Source organism: Thalia democratica, chromosome 3 (assembly GCF_965202585.1).
Source record: "Thalia democratica chromosome 3, ktThaDemo2.hap1.1, whole genome shotgun sequence".
In the NCBI taxonomy this organism is placed as follows: domain Eukaryota; kingdom Metazoa; phylum Chordata; class Thaliacea; order Salpida; family Salpidae; genus Thalia; species Thalia democratica.
In genome coordinates this window covers 4,795,138-4,820,419 of record NC_139167.1, presented here as the reverse complement: position 1 = coordinate 4,820,419, position 25,282 = coordinate 4,795,138, and the positions used below count along the sequence as shown (strand labels likewise).

The 25,282-nt window shown below is 27.6% G+C and overlaps 3 protein-coding genes across 3 annotated transcripts; all 3 read right to left on the bottom strand.

Moving 5' to 3' along the window:
- Positions 1-917: 917 nt before the first annotated feature.
- On the bottom strand, positions 918-5,956 carry LOC145831681 (heterogeneous nuclear ribonucleoprotein D-like). Its single transcript, XM_082938993.1, has 3 exons — positions 5,873-5,956; positions 5,735-5,789; positions 918-2,326 (listed from the first exon to the last, which is right to left on the bottom strand). Exon 3 carries the CDS (start codon positions 1,908-1,910, stop codon positions 918-920), a length of 993 nt encoding a protein of 330 aa, XP_082795119.1. The 5' UTR covers positions 1,911-2,326; positions 5,735-5,789; positions 5,873-5,956.
- Positions 5,957-5,964: 8 nt separating this feature from the next.
- Positions 5,965-14,898, bottom strand: LOC145832039 (integrator complex subunit 14-like). Its single transcript, XM_082939406.1, has 11 exons — positions 14,819-14,898; positions 10,559-10,633; positions 10,110-10,291; positions 9,622-9,765; positions 9,325-9,460; positions 8,991-9,136; positions 8,451-8,566; positions 7,993-8,209; positions 7,559-7,707; positions 6,823-6,937; positions 5,965-6,487 (listed from the first exon to the last, which is right to left on the bottom strand). Exons 2-11 carry the CDS (start codon positions 10,611-10,613, stop codon positions 6,245-6,247), a joined length of 1,503 nt encoding a protein of 500 aa, XP_082795532.1. The 5' UTR covers positions 10,614-10,633; positions 14,819-14,898; the 3' UTR covers positions 5,965-6,244.
- On the bottom strand, positions 10,760-12,771 carry LOC145831594 (uncharacterized). The gene has a single exon (XM_082938899.1). The coding sequence runs from the start codon at positions 12,667-12,669 to the stop codon at positions 11,290-11,292; it is 1,380 nt and encodes a 459-aa protein (XP_082795025.1). The 5' UTR covers positions 12,670-12,771; the 3' UTR covers positions 10,760-11,289.
- Positions 14,899-25,282: the final 10,384 nt, after the last annotated feature.

The following is a 25,282-nucleotide window of genomic DNA, read 5'->3' as shown; positions in this document are numbered from 1 at the left end:
TTTTAATTTTGCTTCTAGTTAAAAGCAGACTGGGCTTTCCCACTTTTAACAATGTGTTTACTTTATTTATAAACATGAAAACAACAGATAAAACTATACATATATTAAAAAAAGGATTTGAATTTCTATAAAATAATAATACGAGTAGAAATAATTTTACTGTTTCAATATTAAGTAGAAATTATATTTATCTTTGTTTATATGTGACATTTATATACTATTCTACTTAGCAAACTCAATTTATAATTAAGCATTTCTTTACAATTATAAAATGGTGTTTATTAATATATAATGTAAGACTGCTGTATTATTTCTTCGTGTTTTAAACTCTCATTATTTCATTATTAAAAACAGACATGTTTATATCAGAATTTAGATTTAATCTCTTATTGTTTACAAAATTTCTGATATACTGAGGTATAGCTAAATGTTTATCAACTAGTCAAGGAACATAAGTTAACAAAGTCTAAAGATATAGAGGTGTGTTAGCATTCGAAAACATATTTTAATTTAAATATATACATTAAATCTAATTTGTGCAATATTAAAAAAAATTAAAATTTTTATTTTCTGAGTTTTATAGAATTCTGAAATGGGTAACTAAACGAGAGTGCGTAAAGATCCGAGAGGTTACTGTATAGTTGGGAACCCTATTTAGAATAGAGCTAATATAAAAAAAAATATGTTTATTTAAGTTTTAGGCTATTTCACAATTTGAATTCTTATTTGTCATTATAATGATTGTACATTTCAATGTTAATAATAGGCATAATTATTTTATACAATTCCTTAACCTAGTTGCCTTAGCCTACACGAATAATTACAACGTTTTTTTTTTATTTTTGTACTATCTTTTCTAATTTATTCACTATAAAAACACAATAAATTGACGACAAAAACAACGAAATGAAGAATGTTTAGTATGGCTGGTAGCTGTTCTGGTGCTGCCCCCTTCCCCCCTGGCTCTTTCCGAACCCGCCCCTCTGTCCCCGCTTGCCCCCGCGGAATCCTCCCCTCTGCTGGTAGCCCTGCTGCTGGTACCCTCCGTATCCCTGGCTCCCGTAACCCTGGAAACCGCCGTACCCGTATCCGCCCTGGTCGTAGTAACCTCCCTGGTTGTAGTAGTCCCCGTAACCGCCGTAGCCCTGGTTACCGTAACCGTGGTAACCGTAGCCCTGCTGCTGGTACATGCCGAACCCTCCCCTGCCTCGGCCGGCCATCTTGTTGTTCTGCTGCTTGTTCTCCTTCACGTCGACCTTCTGCCCGTCGATCTCGTGGGCCTGCTTCTGGCACTGCTTGATGACGCCGTCCTTCTTGAACGCGATGAAGCAGAACCCCTTCAGCTTGTTGGTCTTCTTGTCCTTGGGCCGCTCGTAGGTGTCGATCTCGCCGAACTGCTCGAAGTAGGCCTTGACGACGTCGTCCTCCGTGGACGACTTGATGCCCCCCACGAACATCTTCCCCTCCTTCTTCTCGCACTTCTTCGGCTCCACCTTGCCGCCGTTGACCTCGTGGCTGTCGGCTGCCAGCACCTTCTCGACGGTCTCCTTGTCCTCGAACAGCACGAACCCGAACCCTCTCGGCTTGCCAGTCTCGTAGTCCTTCATGATGGTGGTGTCGGCGACCGTTCCGAACGTGGCGAAGTATTCCCTCAAGTGGCTGGACTCGGTTCCCTTGGCGAGTCCTCCGACGAACAGTTTGAGCTCGTTGTCCGTCGACGCCTTGATCAGGTCGCCCTCCTTCACCTCCGGAGCGTCGCCCTCGCCGTTGGCTTCCTGGGCTGCCTCCTCCTGGGCTGCTTCCTGGGCGACTTCCTCCTGGGTTGCTTCGGCTTCCATCTGCTGGGCTTCCTCGGTTGCCGGCACCTCTTCGGCGACTTGTTGTTCTTGCACTTGGTCAGCGTTTTCCATGGTTTTAATTGTGGGGGTTTTTTGTTAAAATTAGAAAAATTATTCTTATTTGCTAAAAGAGAAAAATTGTCATGGTTAGTTTTTTATTATAAAAAGCGGTTTTAGAATGGCAAAATACTTTGAAACTAACCATAAACTCACTCATTGTAGAACCTTTAATTATTTATTATATTAAAAATATTGTTTAAAAATAAAAAAATAAGCACAAAAAACCGTTTAATACTTCAAAATATTTTTGGTTTTTTAGAGCGGGACTTGAAAATTCAAACTTGGACGAATTGGAAAATGGGACAAATGTTTCTTACAGCCCGCAAAATAATTTATATTTTTCAGAAAAAACTGTGCGCGTGTAGAATCAACTACAAGTCCTTAGAGGTGCCAACAATAAGAATGTGGTTGGCAGGAAATTGGGTCACCTGAATAAAATACACCAGTTTAGAAGAATGAAAAGAAATAAAAAGGTATCAACTAAAAAAGTATTTAACTTCACACTTTATAGCTTGATGGATGTAAGTTGGTTACAAGTTAAGATTTAAACTTTTTTAAATCTTACTTAAGAATATTTGACTAAAAAAAGGGTTGCCACTCGTTTTTTCAAAAAATTTTCCAGGTTTTTCAAATTTCTTCCAAGTTTTTAAAATTACACATTTTGGGTATATTTTTAGTTTTTAGTTAAGTTCAAAGTTAGAAACTGTATTAAATAGTATGTAAACATTGAAAAGAAACTGTAAAGATATTTTAACTATGTTTTTTATTAAAAAAATTGATGATGACAATTTTACTACTGAACATGTGAAAATTCCAGGTATTTTTAGTGATTTTTGTTTAGAATTCCAGGTTTTATTTCAAAATTTCCCAAATTCCAGGTTTTTGTTTGCCTAAATGTCAAATTCCAGGTTTTTTTACATAAAGTGGCAAACCTGTAAAAATCAGTACCACAAAAACAAAATATGGACCAACTTTGAAAAAACTGCCCACAGAAGAACTTATTTGACTTTCGAACTTTATAGAACATTATAAATTCTTTTTGAAACATTTGTAAGATTTTAGGAACTTAAAAAACCTAGCCATTTTAGTTAAAATATTTTGAAGACAAGAAAATATAAGAAAATTTCACTTAATATTTTCAAAAATATTTTTTCATCATTAATGATAGATGTTTAACTTTGTTCAGATTAAATTCTTAAATCTGGGTTCCTCTAAAACAAAAAGAATTTTAAGATTTCATTTGATTGCCACCAAGCTTAAATCCTAGAAATGAGAAAGGAATGAAATAAAAGACAATCACCAAAGAAAGAAGTTTTTTGATTTATTTTAAAATTTGAGTCTCAAAAAAGCCACAAAAATTGGCTGAAAAACGTTGTTTAATTTTAAGCCTCAATAATTAAATAAAACAAAATAAAAGCAATTTAATATTTGAGGCAGTAAGAAAAAACAAAACTGTTCAGACCATTTCTTAAGTTTTTAGACTCATTTTGTTTTAGACTCTAAAACTCTTTGAAATTAAGGATTTAATTCACTTATTGCTCAACTTTTCAGTTTACTTTGCTTTGTCTTTTATTTAAATTTTACTAATTTAGATTTTCGTCTGAACAGTAAAAAATCAAACTGTTGTTTAAGTTTTTCAAGTTTTTTGTGAAAAAACTTGAAAAAAACTTCTGTATATATACAGAAATATTCTTTAGAAATAAATATTCAAGGTAAATCAGAAACTTTAAATGATAACATTTAATAAGTTTACAAATTTTAACTTTCAACATTTATTTGATCAATAACTTTCTGGTTTATATTTTTTAATAATGAAAAACACTAATTAAATTGTTATAAAATTGGGTTTGAAAAACTTGAGTTATGATAGCTGATTGTGTGCTAAATCAAAAGGGTATTTATAATATGAAACCAGCTTTAATATTTTAACTTATTTCGTGAAATGAAACAGGTTATTCAGGTCTTTCAATGCAGTATTTATGAAATTTTTGTAATAATTAACTTTATATGCTTAAAAACTTTAAATTAAAATTCTGAAAATTGTTTAGAATGAATCATATTAATATTTAACTTTTTGTTCAACTTCTGTATTTAATGTGTGAACTTCCATATTTTTCTTCAAACATTCAAAAAAAACTACTAAACATCATTTTTTACAAGTTTGTAAATAACTATCAGATTCACTTGTTAGCAACTTTAAATATATGAAATTTTGTTATAAATTTTTGTAATTAAGTTGTAATAAAAGATACATTAATTTTTTCAAAACTAAACCTGAATTTATAAAAATACAAAATTTCCATATAGAGAGAAACTCAACTCAATTTAATTTTTGTTTGTTTAAAAATTTTGCCTAAACTTAACTATCCCAAACTTGCTAAGGTTTAAAAAATACACAAAATGTAGAATGAAACTAATCACCATGTTACAGAAATGGCTTGAGTCATATTTCAAAAAGAATTCATTAATAATTCAAAACATTCCGACTTATCCAGAATTTTAAAAAATTACTTGAATTCAAGATTGTAAGTTTATTTATTTGAGTTACGAAGTTAATACATTGTCCTGATTAACAAACTTTTTCAAATATCCTGTTTTTCAAAACTGTTGAATTACAAATAAAACAAAATGGTTATAAAAAAACTCTTTTATTTCAACTTGAAAATTTGTATATCAAAAATAACATAGCTACTTGCCAAAGTTTATTAAAAATTGGAAAATTAAAGTCATTTTTATTTTTTTAAATTTTGACACCAACAATTTACAACTGGTAAGTGGAAAGTTTTCAAAGATAATTGTTAACTTCTTTTGCAGCTTAATATAACAGAGCTTAACATAAGTTTGCAGCTTAACAGCATGTTATAGGTGAATTCAAGATGTAAAGCGCGCGCTATACCAAGAAAACTTCAGCTAATTGAAAGGAAAATTGCAATAAAAGCGCGCAATGTACTTCAGAATGGGCGAAAATGTAAAAATCGCGTTTAAAATTCGCTCACTTGAGGCAGTAAAGAGCCGATTTTTTGAAAAAATTTCTAGAACAATCTTCTGTTATTTGCTAACTCAAACCTCATTGTTGCTGCTTTTGAATGCAGTTTTTTGTCGAATTTTCATTGAAAGGCGGAACATAATTGATTTTTTGTGTAAACAAAATTTCAAACCCTGAAATTAAATTTAAAAGAGAAATTTTCGACAACCATATAAGGTAATAATGGGCATGTGTCAATTGCAGTATTTGAAACAATTTACTAATTTGCATGTAAATTTTCAGTGCAATTTTTCTATTGAGTATCGTTGATACAAGTTGTTATTATTGATTAATTGTTTGATTTTCAATTGTAATTGTAAAACAAAATTTTTGTTTATAAAATTACATAACTTGACATAAATAAATTTTCCCTTAAGGTTTTAAGGTAAAAAAAAGCTTCTATCCCGCTACAAAAAGCGGCAATTAAATTGAAACAAGTGAATTTTTGACTTTTAACCCACTATTTAAGTTGCATAATATAATGTGGTTAAATATTTTAGTGGTCATACTTGTTTCGCAACATTATATATAATATTGTGTGATAATTCATTAAACTTTATCCAGATAAGACTATGTTTAAGTTAAAAAAACATTTAATATTATTTAACCTGTAAATGTGTTTATTACAAAATAGTACAATAAATATGTATTCTTAAATAAAACACTTTAGCAATTTAAACAAAAATTTTTAATGATTGTGGTTTTTCATCTTTAACTGCTTTTTACTACATGTAAAATTAACCTGAACTAATTCAAACTTTTATAAAAGTCCTGAATTTAGTTTAATAGTTATTTTTTGATTTAAACTTACAAAATAGACAACAGCTTAGTGGGTTGATTTCTTATCAGGTACAGACTAGATCATTCTGTAAATGTTATAAACTTCAAATTAATTGGAAAATGAAATAAATTCTATTTAATTAAACTAATACAATTTGAAATAACTGACCTCTTGTGATTTCTGAAGTCGATTTCATGAAGGTGTTATTGAGTATGGGGGTGATTTGGACATTGAGACAATTTTAATATTTTTAATTAACATCTAAGATTAGATCTTATTTCAGAAATAGACACAAGAAACAAAAATGATTAATTTTAACTAAATATGATTTGTACGTAACAAAAAAAAGAAGCTTAATTTTCTAATAACAGAAATAGTATGCAAGGAGTCTCTGCTGTTTCAAATTTACTATTTATAAGTTTAATAAAAATGGGAACGTTAACTTGAAAAAATTGTTTTACGGGTAGGGTTTAACAATTGGTCCTATATAGATAAATTTAGGGGAGAGTTAAAACGTGAGGTCGCTAAAACAAATTGTCATTAGATTCGCATCCTTTTAACATCGGTCTTTTTATCTGGCATGGGCTCAATGCTGAACTCGAATCCGTAGTTGTTACTTGCTTCCAGCTGCTTGATAACGTGCTCAAGGTGCGGCATGCAGTTTGAGTTGACGGGTAATTGTTTGATGTCGTGCTGAAGGAGCTGGATCAGCGTTTGAACCAGGTGGCGGCAACCGAAAGATATTGAGGCTCTCCTTATCCTGTTCAGCTCCTTGTAGAAGGCCTGTTAAATTGTTGTGTTATTTTTGAAAAGTGAGTTTATTGAAGAGTTATTTCTTTATGTCAGCTTGTTGAAGCCAGACTATCAAAATATAAACCAGTTATTTTGATATAGATTAAGTTGCTTTAAGAAATGTAAACTATTCAATGCATATTATTTTTGTAATTCGCTTTTATTAACTTTAACACTTTTATTAATACAAACAAACACCTGAGCTTTTTCAGGCAGTTTTTAGTTAATTGGATTTAACTTTCTAATTTCAACTTATACTCAAATTTTACAAGTAACCTAGACAAAAAGTATAACTAAATTGAATTTTTATTAATACAAACAAATACCTGAGCTTTTTCAGGCAGTTTTTTGCCCAATCGTTGAAACTTGCTCAAGTCCAATTGCATTGTGTTGGGTCTGCTCCAGCTGGTGAAGTTTTGTGGCACGTAGCTTGCTTTGTATCTATAAATTGTATAATAATACATTACTGGTATAGGAATTATATTAAAAATATACTACTTAATTAATGATAGGCTTTACAAATTACAAGAAATTTGTACGGGAGTTTTGTGGAACGTAGCTTGCTTTGTATCTGATGATAACATACTAATTAAATAACTTAACTGGGAATTATATTTAAATTTTATTCTTTGGCTTTACATAAGCCTATTAATAACATACTAATTAATAATAGTTATTTAAACAATTCGTAAGTAGACTTTAGTTGGTTCATATATTACATCCTTTGTTATAATACACCATTGTTGAATATTATGGTCAGAAAAAGGTAACTTTTATTTTAATACAAATCATTTTAAATTAATTAATAGAAGTATTTTAGTAAAGTTAATAAAATTCAATCAAATAATATACTAATTAAATAACGTAACTGGGAAACAAATTTAAAAAATACTCTTAGGCTACACACGAAAAAAAGTTGGATGTGTATAGCAAAATATGTAATATATGAATCCAAAGTTGGTTGATTATAACACTTTTTTAACTAAATTCTCATTTAGTCACTTAAGTACTCATACAGACAATCATTTAAAATTAATTACAATAATTTGTTTCAGTACTAACTTGTCTTTATTAACGGGAAAGTCAGGCATGATGTGGCTGTTGAGATTGTTCTCAAAACTTTTGTCCTGCCAATTCTCAAACTGGTGCCTGTACCCCAAATTTTCGAGTTTTCCCAGCCAGGCTATGTCCTCCGATAGTGTTGATATGAACTGTTGGATACAAAATAACAAATTTATATTAAATTATATTTGTTAATATACATTTTGTTGAAGCTATTAAATTAAGCATAAATACTGGTTTTTGTATAACTTTTAGTTGATATTAAACAAACAGATTTTTTTCTAAGTTTAAAATACCTAAAATATCAAGAGCTTATTAAAGTTTCAAACTTAAAAACTGAACCCACAATAAACCAGATTTAAAGATAAAACAAATTGTAAATAAATCATAAATATAAATAAAACACAACACAACAAATATAATATTAAACAAACCAGATTGCACCCATTCTCCGGTTTATCATCGTTCACGGGTTGGCAGTGCAGCAGACCGTGACACTCGTTATCGTTCTGGTCGCTTAGCAACAGCAGCGCAACCTTGCCCCCCTGGTTGCCGGGGAGTTTCTGGGGCGCGAGGTTGTTGGTGAGGAGAAACAACAACATTTCGTCGGACTGTTTGATGTCCGGGCGTGCGACTGGAATAACCAAGTGTCTGTTGGTGGAGAAAGTTATTATTAGTATTAAATTTTAAGATACATTTCACCGCACTATTAAATTTAATTGGATTGGAATTTTTGGATGTAATTCATTTGTTGAACTTTTAAATATCTGATTTCCACAAAGTTAGTTGGAAAAAAATTACAAGATATGATTTCAATACCATGAAGATTAAATGTAAACTGATAAAGGAGCTGTTAAGTTGTATTTTTTTTTAACAAAAACTTTTAACAAACTTTGAAAAGACAGGTGGGAACCCAACATCTGTTATTTTGAGGAATCCTCCGACTTTTATTTCTTTGATCAAGCTCGAAGGATTTCCAGGCAAGTTTGGGGTGGGAAACAACTGAACCTGCAAAAATATTTTCATTTGAATACAATTTATTAAAATAATATCAAGTATTATTATATCAAATAAGAATGTAACGCTCATCAGTGATAACTTTGACATAAAAACTGCTGTTTTACTAGCAATGCCAAACCACAATGTTAGCGAAGGTCTATAAACCGAAGGAACCATGATTGATATATGAGACAATGATTCTGCTTTTATTATTTTAGAAATAAAACCAGCCAAGATGATATCTCAACAGGAAGTTTAATAGTGACTTATACTTTTTATATCATATCACAGTTTTTTCATAAATTTTGAACTTAAATGGAACTTAATATTTATTAAACAAAAAACAAACAACACAAAATTTATTACTACTATTTTTATGATTCTCAGAACATATTTACATAGAAATTGATATTTAATAATAAAAAATAAAAACCTCACAAAACAGGTTTCCCAGTGAAAACTTGCTGTTGGTCACCCTCAAATGATCTTTGTGATATTTTTCAACAGATTCAATTATGTGAGCTTGTTGCTGTTTGAATTGTAAATCTTTTGACAAAAGTGGGATTGTGTTGATGGTGCCTGGAAAATTAAATAAATAATGTATTCAGTCTTAACTGCAATATGAAAATAGTAATATATTGTGGGCTTGAAGAATCACTTCTTCAGAAAAAATATTTAACCTGATTTATATTATATATAATTTAATGAAAACAACCACTTAATTTTTAATAAACTTTAATGACTAAAAACTTGAAATCGAAACTAACAATTGGAAGTTGCCGTGATATCGGCGATTGTTTTTTCAAATTCTTTCAGCTTTTCGCCCTCCTCAGTATAACACAGCAGATCGAGTTGGCAGGGAAAATCAAAAACTTGTTTTGAGGTGTCTTTCAGAATACTTTTCTGGAAAAATACACATTAAAAAATAAACTTTTATGCAAGTGCAGTGTAAATCATTTTGAATCACAGAAAACACTACATCAAAAACCTAGTTTCATTTCAGTTAAATTTCTTCCAATTACTCAACTTTTATATAAATTACTAAATTTTTTATATCAACATACCTTCAAAGCAGCCAGTGAAGAGCTCACTCTAGCCGTAGTCATGACAACGACTCTCACGGGTTGCAGGTTTCCCCACTCATTGGTCACTTCATTGTTCACCCAATCGAACAATTTCCCCAGTTCACACAGGTCTTCCATTTCAATCTGTTTTGATCATACTTGTGTTTTTATACTTAATATTAATTGGTTTTACTTATAGAATTTTAGTTTTTAAGTTGTTCAATATTTATAGATACAATAAATATTTGTTAAATAAGAATGTAACGCCCATCAGTGATAATTTTGACATAAAAACTGCTATTTTACGCTAGCAATGCCAAATCACCATGCTAGCAAATGTTTTGTGGGTATAAATACAAAAAACCCCACAGAAACAATGATTGATTTATGAGATATGACACTGCTTTTATTTATAAAGGAAATAAAACAAAACCCCCTATCTCAAAAACTTTTATTAATGTTTCATTATCATCAACCAAATCACTGACCATTTTAACACAATTGGAGTATTTGACCACATCTTCAGCGGGTTGAAACTTCTGAAGGCATTCTACTTGAGATGAGAACTTGACAAGTGAAATTTGAGCGCGTTTCTGTCTAAAAAGTTGCCTCAATATCAGTTCAGTGCACTCCTTTGCCGAATCAAGATTTGTTATTGATGGACCGTCTCCTATTAATGATTATACTTATATTATTTGTGTTAAATTTTTGCTTACTGAATATTGACAAAAAATTTTTATTAATTTAAAGTTATTTGTGTTTAAATTATGTTAGTTATAATTGGGGAAAATATTAAAGTAATCAAAATTTATTTATGTAGCAGTACGTTTTAGCCTTGAGGTGAACTTCATAAGAAAGTCAAATTCTACATAGCTTATTATATGTGATAAAAGAAAACTTATAGATGATAAAATTATAGATGATAAATGAAACTAACTTGAAATTTTCTTTGACATTGACATAGAGCAGTCCACAGCCAGAATTGTTGCCATTTTGCTAAATTGATCAAGACCTGTTTGAAACAAACTAATTTAACACACAGCAAAATGTTTTAGTGCTAATTGGTTAGCATTACAAGCTATATTATTGCAGTTAGTAAAATTTGTTTTTTAAACATTAATCTCAAAGCGTAATTATTGATTGTACATTTCTTTAAATGTTTAAAAGAAATTAGTCAGGAGGGATAAGTTATATCAATATTTTTGATTAATTGCCTATATGTTGATTTATTAAAACACAAATTTAGTTTAACTGACAAAAATTAAAAGAGAATTTGAGGCAGTTTTGCAGCTCTTTGGAGCAAAATATTATTTAATTGGATTGAGCAAATAATTGCTTCAAAAGGCCAATAAATTATATTTAAATAAAAAATTAATGTCAGTGCAAAATAAATTGTTCACAACTTTAGTAATTATATGACACAGTAATTAAACATGGAAAAGAACAAAGAATTATCACAATATTAAAAGTATCACAATAAAAATAGCATCAACAATAATTCACACTGATTGGGCGGACATGTTAGTAATGACAATGCACCACTATAAAAATATATAAATAAACATTCTGCTGAATTTACAATCATATAGCCAACTATGTTTTGTCAGTAAATTATTAGGTTTATGACAAATTGTTCTGATTGTTTAATGTAACAATTATTTTTAGTGTTCACAAAACATCATTTTGGTCATACGGTGAAATGTGCCTCTTTCTCCAAAGCTGCAACATGACATTGTGGAAAGCATCGTGTGGGACAGCCTTGCCCCTGCTCCAAAGCAACAAGCTGTAATACTTTTCCATGTTCTTTTGCATGCTTGCCATCTTGTCCTTTCCAACTGACACCAATATCGACTTCAGCCTGTTCACATTGGACTCTGGAACTGTTATTGACATACTGGACCAGTCTAATGAGTCTTGCAGAGGTAAATGGTAGTAATCTGATATTAAAACTGGTATGCAACCAGCTAGCACAGACTCTATCAGATTTGTGCTGAAAGAGTTCTTGCCTCTTATGACAAGGCAAAACTTTGAAGTCTGCAGGAACTCAGAATGCAATGAGTTGGAAAGAGGTTGGGAGAATAACTTAATGTCCTCATCAAAATGCCACAGATCCCAAACATGTGGTCTTATCCTACCAACCTTCAAATCACCTGAGAAGTAGGCCAGATGTTCCCTTTTGTGTTTATTCACAGTTGCACCACCTTTCAGCGGCAGCAGCAAATCTTCAAGGTGCTGGTCAATTGAAGGGGGAAGGGAAATGTCCTTGTGTGGAACAAAATAATTGTCTCTGTAATCAGCAGAGTTGAGTAATGCCACAGAATTCCTCATCATCTGAGAGCTCACCTCCCCGCCAGAGTCGTGAGCGCAAATGTAAAAATGATCAGCACCCAGCGACCTTGACCAGTAAGGGTGTTTAGTCTGCACCTCATTTATTATCTTTGCTGAAGTTTCCTTGGCAAACTGCACGCCCTCCCTCTCATCAGCGCTGACCAGGATGTAAGATGAGCATCTTGTGGGCACAAAAAAGTGGGTGGCAGCGGAAGGGTCCGTTGTGAGGAAAGCTGAAGAGAGTAACTGCTGGACAAATATTCTCTCAACAGCAAGGTGTTCAGTCCTTGCCGGAGTGAATGCAATGCCAATGTTGGTTTGATAAATATAAACTTTCATGTTTTTAACCATGTCAACATTGTCCTGCATGTTGGAAAGGTGAAACAGCTCCAGCCTACCCACCTTGGTTTTCTGGTAGAAATCAGCCTGGTTTGAGTCGTGGGTCTTCAAAGATGTTTTGAGCCAGCCGTTGTTGTTGTAACCCTGGCACTCTTCAAAAGCGTCACATACTTTCTTGATGTACAGAGGGTTGTTTGTGTGGACGTGCAGTAAGTCATCACCGTCTACATCTGTGTTTGCCCTGAACCTGTACTCTGCACCCTTGATTGTGTCACAGTCCCCATAATAGAGTTTGAAAAAGGCCCAGGTGAACAGGCAACAAGTGAGACCGTAGACTGTTACTAGGCAGAACAAGACAAGAAAGTTGAGGTTGGTTCTCATGGCATACTTGTGAAATGTTGTTTTGTTTTTGATAGAAGTTGTTTGATCAAACTTTGTTTGCTCAAACTAAGATGATGAATGAATGAGATGAGTGAATGTGATTTAATATTTATAATAGTCTAAATAAGAATGTATTGTTAGACAATTTATATTTAAATGTTGGTTTTAAAGTAAAGCAGCATGCACTGTGAGTTATACAGAACTTATTATGATTAGATGAGTATTTATAAAATAGTCTCAAGAAAATTTTAAACAACAATTGTGTCATGATAAATCAAGTTTTCTGACTAGTATTACAATTTACAGAAAGGCAGATATGTAGAAAAATATATTTTACTGCTGACAAACAGTTGTGCTATAACAACAAGCAAATACTTGTTTGTCATTTAATTCTTGTTGAAGTTGTGTGGGAACTTTTGTAAAACAATAAAAAATTTCATGTAATATTTGTCACCTTTAACATGGAGTAAATATTTAAACAGCAAAATAGCTACAGAATTAATTGACTACCATGACCATCTAAATACAGATACATTTTAATCTCACATTCATTTATTATATTCCAAATTTAAAATTTACACTTTAGTAAAAATGGATTTATTTTAAGAAAGTATCAACACAATCATATGTTTTTTTTTTAAGAGACTGTTTTATGGTTAATTTCAATTTATATGTAATAATTGCACACAGGGGATAATTATGCAGAATTTTTAGCTTGCAATTTTAATACCACATTGCTCAGAATCATAAGTGCTCAACAAAATATTCTAACTAACATTGCTTTATGGGCACAAAAAGTTATTAATATAAGACTTGAGTAACATTTTAATTATTTTTTTTTTGTATTCTCAAAAACTACACATTAAGAATGTTTAACAGTAATGAAAATTTATTGGAAGGATTTAAATGTGGCTTGTGAAAAAAATTTATGTATTTGATTAATATTATTTTTCATTTCACAAAAAAAAATTAACATATTTTTTAAATGTCAATTGATGGAAAAAAGTTACAAATTACTACATGTTTAATCATTGTTAATAAATAACTCTGGATTTGAATAGTTTTTTGGAAATATTTATGAATATTTGAAATTCATGAAATTGCAATATGTCAAGACTTAGAAAAATATTACAAAAATGAACATTGATTCTGAGGGGGAAATTTTTATTTTAAATGGATATAATAAAACTAGTATAACCAGTTATGTAGAAAAATTAGGAACAACATTATTAATAATTGTAGGCACCTCTGCCACAATATAGCCCTAAATTTAACTGCCCTATATAATTGGCATGATTACTCAAAAAGAATTATGATACAATTAATTTTTAACCATTAAATGAAAATAGTTTCAGTATACAAATAATGGGTTTGTTACTTTAACCCAAACCAGAAATTATATCGATATAAAACATAAGTCTATGATGGGTTGCCTAGTTTTAAAATTATGGCTAGGGTAAGGGAGATGGAATAAACACAAGCAAATAAGTCTATGAAATAAGATCTATGAAGCAAATCAGAGTTACCAAAACTAATTAGTTGTATTAAGCATATTCAAGTTGGCTGGAGTTTTAAGAAATTTAAAATTACATAACAGCCTAACACTAAATACTTTTAGTTAAGGTAATATATCTAGGAAGCCCAAAAATAGTAAGAATAGGACAATTTAATTGTACCTTGAGTCTACCATCAGTCTAAAAATGTAGGCCTGGTGTAGAAAAAAAACTCTTTAAACCAGCCTTAAATTATTTGAAATAACAAATAAAACAACATGGGGACTTATTAAATAAACTATTTTAGAGGGTAAAGCCAACAAGATTAACTTAATTTTAATACCCTGAATAGGCTAAATCAGTAAATGAAAAGTTCAAACTGGCTTGAGTAGGCTAATTAAGTGGCAAACTTTTTAATATTTATTATTCTTACAAAAACGACAATCTTAACCTAATTTATGGCAATATTCACATAAATGTTAATTTTTAATATTTCAAAACATAAAACTATTACAATAAGCAGCTTCAAAAGGAAATTTCAAGCCAAAATAAATACATTTTAAACCAAAAAAATTACATTGATAAAAATAAGGTACAATAAATACTATATTCATTTAAAATTAAACTATAACATGAAATACACAAAATGAACTCACAGTTTAGATAAGAACCTGGCAAAAGGGCTTAAATTGTAGAGAAAAACTTTAAGTGTAATAAGGAGAAATTGGGTTTTGACCAGAATGTTTTAGAATTGCATCAGCTTGTTGTTAATTAAAAATTTGTAAATTTCGCACTGTGGTACACTTTTTGTAAAATTGGCTCTCTGTTTAAATTTTAGATATCAGATTAGATAAGATAAACAATTATAGATAAAGTTGTTACCACGAAAAATGTAAGAAAATGGTGTATACAAAAGTCTCATATAATTCTTTAAAAAATAAAATTCAACTAAATAAAAAATTAGTGTTTCCTGCATCATATCAGCGTTGGCTTGGCTCTATTTTAGAAGTTTGTGTTAGGAATGGGCAAGGACAGAGTTTTCAGAACTTCAGAAATAAAGGGTTATAATGACTAAATAAATGTTTTTTTAACTTATAGTATCATGCTCGAGTGGTTGTGTTGCAATTTCCTCATAAAATTTTTCGCAACTATGGCAATGGCTACGAGAGTTTAAACAAAAAAAGATGTTTTTGTAATATTAATGCTTATAATAGTTTAACAATTTTAATATACAGTTTTGTAAAAAAAATATTATTTTTTTAATTATTTAAATGGCATTTATAAGTAATTTAAACAGAACCGTTTTCCATCAACTTAAAAATAACTGGAAATTAAAATAGTGTTTTTTTACGCAAGTTTTTTAATTGTATTTTTTGGTTAAAAGTAGCAAATTAAATCTAAAAAACGTTACATTTAAATCATTTTTAACACTTTGTTACTAATAAATAATTGATTTGGACTTCTTTAACAGCAAATAATAACTTTTTCTTTATACAAAAACTACGTCAAAGTTGAGCTGAAGAAAACAGATACGTTGCTTACTTCTGATTTACTTTTACTTAATCTTAACTCATTTTACAACTGTCTAATAGTAAACTTTTGTTTTTATATAAACACCTAACAAAATGTGTTATAAATTAACCAAGTAACAAAGGTATTTATAAGCTTTTACAAGGACTAAAGTCATTTACCATAATTATTATAGTTTACTTATATTTTAGTTCTTGAACCTCTTATCCAAAATGATAATTTTTTTAAGTGTTAGCATTAGAGAGACTGCTAGTGAAGTGATTTAGAACTTAAGAGTAAAGTGGAGACTGCATTAAAAACTCTTCCATTGCCTATTCTTAACACAAGTTTCTTAGATAGAGCTGCAGGAGGCTCTAATCTTTTATTTTGTTGAAATTTATTTTTAAAGAAAATTATTTGAGAAACTTGTATACACCGTTTTATAACGTTTTTGTGGTAACAAATTTATCTATATTTTTATTTAAAACAAGCAGTTTTTATCTAAATATGTATAAAAAAAAATTAGGACTCTGTACGATTATTAATTAGTTTAAAACTTTGAGCTTTTATTAGAAACCTCATAAATTAGTTATCATATGAAAACTTTTTTAATTCTATTTAACCCAAGTTCTAAACTTAAAGTCTTGCTTTAAGAGTTGTTGTTTTAAAGTTATGTTATACTTAATTTACATAAGTCTAATAGCTGATAAAAGTATTCATTGATTTTAGCTGTCTTTTTATAATGGTTAAATTACTTACTTCATAACTTAGTATTTATCTGAATACAGTATCTCGTTCGATATTTTAGAAAGTATAAATGCATGTTTTAGATTATATCATAAACTTAAAATTAATAAAAACTTTAAAATTAAAACTAAAGTTCTTTTTAACTAAACTTTATATAAGTATGCAACCAAAGTTAATATACTCAATTTCTTAAAAAAATTGTTAATTAAAAGTGTGAATGTACTGAGTTATTACTTTTATTTGTAAAACCTTTAAAAAATATATTAAAGTTGATATAAAATAATATTTTGTTTCTAAATTTTTTGCAATAATAATCATATAAAAATATCAGGACAGCGTAAGGGTATAAAATACCATTAAAACTTAAAATAAGAGAATACTAATAACCTTAAAACAAAGTATTTCAGTAGTGAGAAATACAAATATTTTTTTTTAAACTTATTTACTTCTCTATTAAAATAAAGTTAAATAAAAACTGAATTTGTAGATACATTGCTATATAATTACTTGTATTGATTATAAATCATTGCTCTATTTACTTGTTAAAAAGTACATTATTACATACATTATTACAAATAAAAATTTGTTATAAATCACTATTTTTAAATAAAGTTATAATTCAAGTACTCCACTACTCATTTTATATAGAAAACACTTTTGAAAAACAAATAAACTAAGCTCCCTATCATTATTTCTATGAATTTTATAAAAAAAAATTCAATGGAAAATGATGACTTATAAACTTTTCTTGTTCGTTATTTTAAAAATATTAAGAAATAAACTTCTTGTTCAAGTTGTTTAAAAAAAATCTTAATAAAGCTTAACAAGATTAAACTCAATTAACTTAAGCAAACTAGTTATAAACAAATTTAATGAAAAAAAAGATTAAACATAGTTATTAAAAAGTATATCAAACAACTAGTTTTAAAACTAATGCAGCCTAAATAATAAATTTCTTAAGAAAAAGTAATTAAATTTAGTTAGTAAAACTTCAGACATAAAATACTAATTATGTTTTAAAAACAAGTATTTTTCTATTCCTGTCTATATTTGGTGTGTAGCTCGATGACTGAAAAGTCTTTCTTTACGCCAGGTCCTTTAACCAAAATAATTCAGCTTTGATTTATCGTATTCAACAAATTATACACAACATTTTTCGAAAATATACGAATACTCTAATGAATTACAAGATTTATTTTACAAGTATATGTCTTCTTGTGGTATAAACGCATATATTCTTTTGCAATTTGTACTAAATTTTAGTATAAGCTTTTACAATATGTCATACTTTACCTGATTTTTAAAAATACTAATAAATTCATATAACTTAAAAAATTGTTGTACTAGTTAATGTTGTACCAAATTGTTTCCAACTTTTTCGTTCAATAAATGTTGTTGTTTAATAAATTATGGGTAAATTACTGCTTAGCTTATCAGTATTTCATAAAATTTTCAAAGACTTTTTAGTGCACAAAAATAAGAGCGAGTAATGAGCTTTTTAATTAAATTAGTTTTATATTTTATTAACACAATCTTAACTTTTCCCATAATCATTTATATTTATTATATAATTTAAGGCTTTATAATTAGGGTTTAACATAAATAAGTGACTCGATAACCAAAAGGTTTTTTCTAGAACCAGATCCTTGAACCAAATATTTTGAGAACTTTTTTTGTATTAACTTTTTAAACTTATGACATAAGTTATTTTTGTTTGAATAAAATTTGTGTGAACAATTTTATTTCTAGTTATCAACTTTGTACAGTCATTTAAATTTTGAAAGTTTCCATAGTATTTGCTGTATAGGACTCTTTAAATAAAAGAATTAAATTAAACAAAAAATAGTTGTAGCAACTACAAGTTGCAGATTAAAAACAAGTAATTTAAACAAACAGACCCGAAAATAAAACATGCCACTACTATTTATTGTTTGATTGAGTTAAAACGAAAAAGCTTATTAGGTGATAACAAAAACATATTGACTTTAAAAAGTATATATTTAAAATGTAACTTTAAAAGAAACAATAATTAAAAAAAACGGTAAATTTTGAAAAAAAAAAGGTTTTAAACGCGAGAAAAATTAATCTGATGGTTTATATTACTTCATAACTTCTAAATATGTTTAGATTATAAATATTTTATATAAATAAAAGTAGAACTAACATTTTAATTGTTACTGTTTGTAGGAAATTTATAACAATACACTTTTTTCATTAATAATTCAATATTTGCAGTAGTATTACAAGTTTGATATTAAACGTTGGCTCATTGTTTATACTCTAAATTTTAGAGTATTAAACTTTTTTTTATTACCAATTTTTAATTCACAGTATATATAAGAAACATGTTTTTGCATTTCTTTTAACAATTAACAACAATCTTTGTTTAGATAACTTATTTTTTGTCCTTGTTTGATTCTTATAAGCTGTTTTACTTGTAACCTTTATAATAGTTACTTATAGTTATTAAATATTTTTTTTCTAATTTTAGAAATTGAGTCATACCTAAATATCTCTAATAACGTAAAACAGTATTTTAGAACGAAAATTTTTGAAATAAAATATTTATTAACCTTTCTAACTACATTAAACCTTATTTTCATTTGTAATTTAAAATATTCTAAATAATTTAAAATCTACTAACGTTTACAGAAATTGAAGTTGCTGAAGTTTTATGCAGTAAAAAACATTTGTTTAATTTGCAAAACTTTGATAAAAACTACTTTACTAATAAAAAATAAAAAAACTCTATTTATCTAAAAACATCAGTAAAAACTCTAAAAATTCATAATTTAAATATTTGTAAAAAAAGTTGCAGGTTTCAACTAGAACATCAGTAAAATTGCATCAAACAAGTAGGATAAAGTAAATACAAATCCAAAAAAACAGTTTAGTACACGAAACTATTTTATTAACAAATGAAATAGATAAAAAATTATTTTGTTTTGACTCTGTAATCCTTTAGAAAAAATATCTTTTTAATGAAAGTTGTATTAAAACTTTATTTATTTTTTTGGATTATATTTTGCAGATAGCTATGTTAAGAAAATTTTAGTCGTTGTAAATAAATACCACCTTTTTTTAAGTTTCATCTATCTTAGAAAAGTTACTATGTAAGAAAAATTGTTTTAAAGTTGGTTGTACAATATAGCGTAGAAAAGTTTTAACCTTATGATAAAAAGTAAAAAAATAAAGTCTGTAAAATTATAACATAAAAGTACTGATATATGTATAAGGGGTATTTTGTTGTAATTATGTTTTGCTAATTTAGAAACAAAAACTTTAGCTATGTATACTTTTATTTAAAGTTTACTGAATAAAAGTCAAATATAGTTCATCAGTAGTTGAAAAATAAATCTTTATACTTTTAGTAGGAATTAGTTAGTTTGAAAAAAAATAAGTTATTCTAATTCTACTAGTAGTATACAATGTAAAGGCTTTTTGATCACATCATATATTGAAAATATAAAACAATACAAAGTTGTTGTGCTCAAATGAAAAGTTTTACTCTAAAATAAATTTACAAAAAACTTCTATGTACTAAGTTTCTCTACCTACCTTCTTAGTTTTCATTTGTAAACATTTTATTGATATAGTAAATGAAACAATATTTCTTAACATTTGTTTGAAATAAGTTGTGTATGAAACATATATATACGAAAAATACTTTTCAATCATCGAGTTACAACGCTTATTAGGGTTGCACGACAATTCAAATTCTTTTAAAAAAATTTAAACAGCTATAAAAAAATGTAATGTATATTTGTCAAATTTAAAAAATACATATGTAGGTCATATTAATATCTACAAGCAATTTTTTTTTGTTTTTGTAAAGCATCAAACATTTTTTGAAATATGGCTTAAATAAAGCAAAAAAAACATATTTATTTCTAGTAATTTTATAATATCTTGAAAAGTATTTTAGATTTTTAAATGAATAAAAAAGTGGCTTGTAGATGTTAATAAAATCTACATATGTTTTTTATTTCAAATTTATATTACTTATTGAGAAATAGTCTTTTAAATATTTTTCAACAATTTGAATTGTCCGAATTTGAATTGTCATGTAACCGATTATTGGTTTGTGTTTACCTCGATTTTTTAGCTCTGTTTACCAAATGTATTGTCAAAAATAAAATCGTAAGTTGTATATTAAAAGTTTAATATATTTTATTAATTTGTATATTTAGTTATTTTTTTTTGTAGTTTCGACATAGTTTAAACCGAAAGAATAAAGTGTTAAAAAGTTAATGTCCTATATCTAATTCAAAATAAAGACAAATTTTATCAAATAATAGTAATAAAAAGCACTGCAAATATATTTTTGTGTAAACTTCTAAGCAATAAATTTTTTGTTTACATTTTAACTTATAATAAACGGTGTTAGTACTACATATCGTTAAAGTCGTAAAATTTTAGAAATGCTAACAAACTTTTTTATACTTGCAAGCCTTGAACATACACAAATTATTAACAACCCTTTTATGCATGTATTTAGTTTTTACATTAGTTTAGGCTATGTTTAACTAAATTTTATATAAATTTTTAATTAAAAACTACCATATTTAAAAAAAGTTTTTTTTAATAAAAATTAAAATTTTTCTAAACTTTTTACAATATGTCTTTACTAAACTATTTACTTTAGACAAGCAAAGCTCATTTTTGATTTTAAGTTTAAAATAGCTTTGCTTCTAATCATGGTATTTTAATTTTTTTTCTAAGTGTAGCACGAAATAAAAAAAAGTTGTTGAACAAACTAAGAAAAGTAAGAAGTGATATTTTAACGTTACAAATTAGTTTGTTTTAATATGTTTTATTTGATTTCTAAAAGCTTAATATAGTTTGTTTACTCTGAGAATATAGTCTTATTTAAACCTTTATACTATTTTTCTAATATTTGTTGTTTAAGTATTTAGTTTTTTTTTAAATAAAACTAATTGAATTAGGAGATTTTACTATCTCTTTACAAAAACACTAAAACTTAGGAAACTGTTTTTAAATATCACTAATAATGTTTTTAATTTTTTTTGCAGAAATTATGTTACTTAAACTGTTAATATTTTTATTATTTATTACAAAAGGAAAATCTCTACAATGTATTCCATTAGGAGTTTGCGAGTTAGTTTTTTATATAGTGAGGTTTTAAAAGAGTATTTAGATGTTTTAAACTTTTAAAGTTGTTTAATTTTTTTTATAAGCTAATTAATACAATCACAACTAATAATTCATTTTTATCAAAAAACTTAAAGAACCATATTACAAAAGAAATTTAAAAATAGTCTTTATTAAAGTAAAACTAATTAAATAATATTTAACAAAGTTTTACATATAAAGTCCAAATACGCGTTTCATAGCAATAAAACTTTTAATATTACATTAATTAGCTTCATAAATCAAATATAAATATTCTCAGATGCGCACTTGAGGACGGATCAGGAACGGTATCTTTGAAGGGAATTCCCCAGAACAGCGACGGGTCTCCGGTGTTTTTCATCGATGCAGGGTTCTATTCTTACTCGTACAATCCGTGCAAGGGTTTCAGGGGCGGACAGTTTGAAAATCTTGCTGTTAGTTTGAAAAAATTGTTTTAAACTTTTCTAGTTTTACTTAAAAAAAGAGAAATGGTTTAGCATCAAAACTTAATTAGTTTGTGTGTTAAAAAATGAAAAAAAAATTTAATCTGTTACACTTGCTTAATTTTTCTAAAAAAAGTTTTATTTTTGCGGTAACTAAGACTAAAAAAAATTTCAAGATTAAAAACTAAGCATTGTTATGAATACTCTACTGAAAATAGATATTAAAAGTTGGTACTTAGTTTTCATAAATAACTTAATTTTAAGTCTTTAAACAAAAATTTTAAGTTTACCAAGTTTTAATTAGAAGCTTTTCACATAAACTAATATAGAATTAATAAAACTTATTACCAAGCTAAAAACATTTAAAACAGAATATAAAAATTTTTAACTAAAAAAATATACTTAATATACCTAGTAATTAATTTACTTACCTTGTAGTTAATTAAAAGTTATATATATATTTAGTTCATGTGTTATTAAAAAATATTCTTAGTATATTATTAATCACAAAATTCAGGTAATTTTCGTTTAGTTTTATTTACTTTCATTTTTATTTTCGTTTAACTGATAGTTATATTACTAAAGATTTAAACATTTAAATGATAAAAGAAATTATGTGTAATAGCTCGTAAGAAACTTTATAAGCATGTGGTGTACGACTCGATAACCGAAATGTTCCTTTGCACACGAGGTCCTTAGACCAAACTTTTTGACCGCTTTTTTTATCGTTCAATAAACAATATAACAGATTTATATAAAGAAGAAAATACTTTTAACACTCACCAAAAAATTAGATATTTGACATTAATAACTGATGTTCTATTTAACACCATATTTTAATTTTTTTGACTCACATACAAGTAAAACTTGAGTTATTGTCACCAAAAATATTTTAGAAAAAATTAAATACTTTTAAAATGATAAAGTAATCTATTAAAACTTTTAAACTGTACATAGAAGTACAGTTTAAAGCATGTATTAAAATTTGTATATAAACTAAAGAATTTTTTAATAAAACTAACTGATACTATAATACTGATAAAAAATTGATAATTTTTTAAAATGTAAAATTATTTAATTTTTTTAAACAGATCTTGCAAGCAGCAGATGATGGTGCTTACTACGATTTGGGAGTCCAGCAAAACGAATATTTTAATTATACTGATGGTACTGGATTATATGTTCATTACCAATCTGCTAGTAAACAGAGGTAAGATTTATTTTGTAAATTATTATATTTGAATTTTAGTTTGGTAACCCTTAAAAAATTATTGATAAAGTATTTTTCTCTTTAAAAGTTTTGGTGCTTTAGTATTGAAATCTGTATAATCGTAGTTTACGTATTCATTTTTTAAAGTAGGAACATTTTGTTACTTGCGCGGTTTAAAATGTTCTTTTAAAAAGACTTTGCTCATTTTAGTCCCTTTTTAATTTATAAAACAAAACAGTATCTAGAGTATTAAAAATATTATTTAACGTTTTAACAGAACTTCTAGAGTGCAATTGGTATGCAACAGAGACATTGAAAATCACTTGTTTTATTTTATTGGAGAACTTATTATAAAGGAATATGTAAGTTTATTTCACTTGAAATTTATGCTCTATTTGTAATTATTGTATCAGTAACTTGTTAAATTAGGTTTCTTGTTGATAGTAAATTCTTATACTGCAAATATTAGTTATACAGTTTTGACATTATTTTGCACAAAATATTATAGCCTTGTATTTAAACCTAATTTAACCAAAATACTAATAGCTGCAAATATTAGCCAAATTAAATAGTTTGTAAAATTAAAAAAATTGAATTGTGTTACACCAACTTTTGTTCTATTGTTATCTCCAGGACTTTGTATTACAAAGACCATTTTGATTTTAAAACAGATTGTTAGTTACTATTTATTTTAGTTTTATATGATTTGTATTAAAAATGTCAATTTATACCTACTTGTTTTTATATTTTCTGAATATTGTTTTTGATATACCTTGTTGTTAGTTTTTTTATTGACCATGACTTTTTTTTTGTCAATTATATTATTTTTCAGGATTTTGTACTTGAAGGACCATGTGCCTGCCCTGGTGGTTGTGATGAAAATGGCGTTATTGGTTAGTAAAATATATAATCAATAATAAACAAATATAATTCTTATTTTATTTATTGCCATGGGGGCTGTGATGAAAATGGCTTTATTGGTCAGTTAATTTAAAAAAGTACAAGTAAACAGTAATGATAGTAACTTGTTAGTTATTTAACTAGAAACACCAAATTAGTAAAAAGCTTTTTCTTTACACAACTTGTTTAACACAGTTAGTATATTTGCTATATTAGAATTTTTTACAAATATAAAAAAATTTAAGTAAAGTTAATGAGAAAAAAAGTTAAAAAAAAAAAAGTTTTAAACTATAAATATATTCAGAAAAAACTTCCAACCTTCATAGCTTTTATATAACTATAACATTCACAATCTCACAGCAACCTTTATCAGTATTGAAGTAATAGTGTTTAGGATGAATATAATAATAAACATTACATAAACTGTAAAATAAAAATAATGATGCTGAAACACAAATTAACTCTGCAGTCCCAGTATCTCAACATCCTGTATAAATACCGTAAAACAACAATAAGTAATAATATTAAAAAATATTAATCATACAAGTAACGTTTTACAGTTCCAGTCCAACAAAAGTTTCTGCACTCAAGTGGAACGTAGTCGGAAAAATTAATATAATAATAAATAAATTATAAATAAATAAATATATAACCATATAAATATAACTTCTGCAGTTCCAGTTGAACAAGCACCGGTATCCGCGCTCAAGTGGAACGTAGTCGGATACGATCTTGTCTCCTTGATCTTGCACGATCTTCTCTTGATCGGATTCATAATTGTCGCCGTTCTTCTGATGATGTACCTCTGCGGGTTGAACGTCACATGTGTCGAGTAGAACGTTTGTGACGTCATAAGAACTGTTTACGAAACAAAAAGTTTTAAACAATATGTATATAAAGACAAATGGTTTCGTCAATTGTTAAACCTGTATAGTTATAATTTTAAATATTTTTTACGGTCTTAGTTAACTATTAATTTCTTTACTGCAAACAACAATTATATTTCAAAAGTGAAAGTTATCTTAAGTAAACTATTGTATAAGAAAACTAAGAAGATGAAAACGGTTTCAAAACAAATAAAAAAAGCTTAAAACTTTTTAAAACATTCATTTTAAGGTTTTGCAAGCAGATATTTAGTACAAGAAAGCTTTTTTGTATATTTTCATTCTTAATTAGCT

Coding starts and splice junctions, on each gene's coding strand:
- LOC145831681 (XM_082938993.1), bottom strand. CDS start 1,910: ATGGAAAACGCTGACCAAGTGCAAGAACAACAAGTCGCCGAAGAGGTG.
- LOC145832039 (XM_082939406.1), bottom strand. CDS start 10,613: ATGGCAACAATTCTGGCTGTGGACTGCTCTATGTCAATGTCAAAGAAA. Junction 8,210..8,450: donor TTCCCACCTGTCTTTTCAAA/GTTTGTTAAAAG, acceptor CTCCACCAACAG/ACACTTGGTTATTCCAGTCG. Junction 7,708..7,992: donor CGGAGAATGGGTGCAATCTG/GTTTGTTTAATA, acceptor TGTATCCAACAG/TTCATATCAACACTATCGGA.
- LOC145831594 (XM_082938899.1), bottom strand. CDS start 12,669: ATGAGAACCAACCTCAACTTTCTTGTCTTGTTCTGCCTAGTAACAGTC.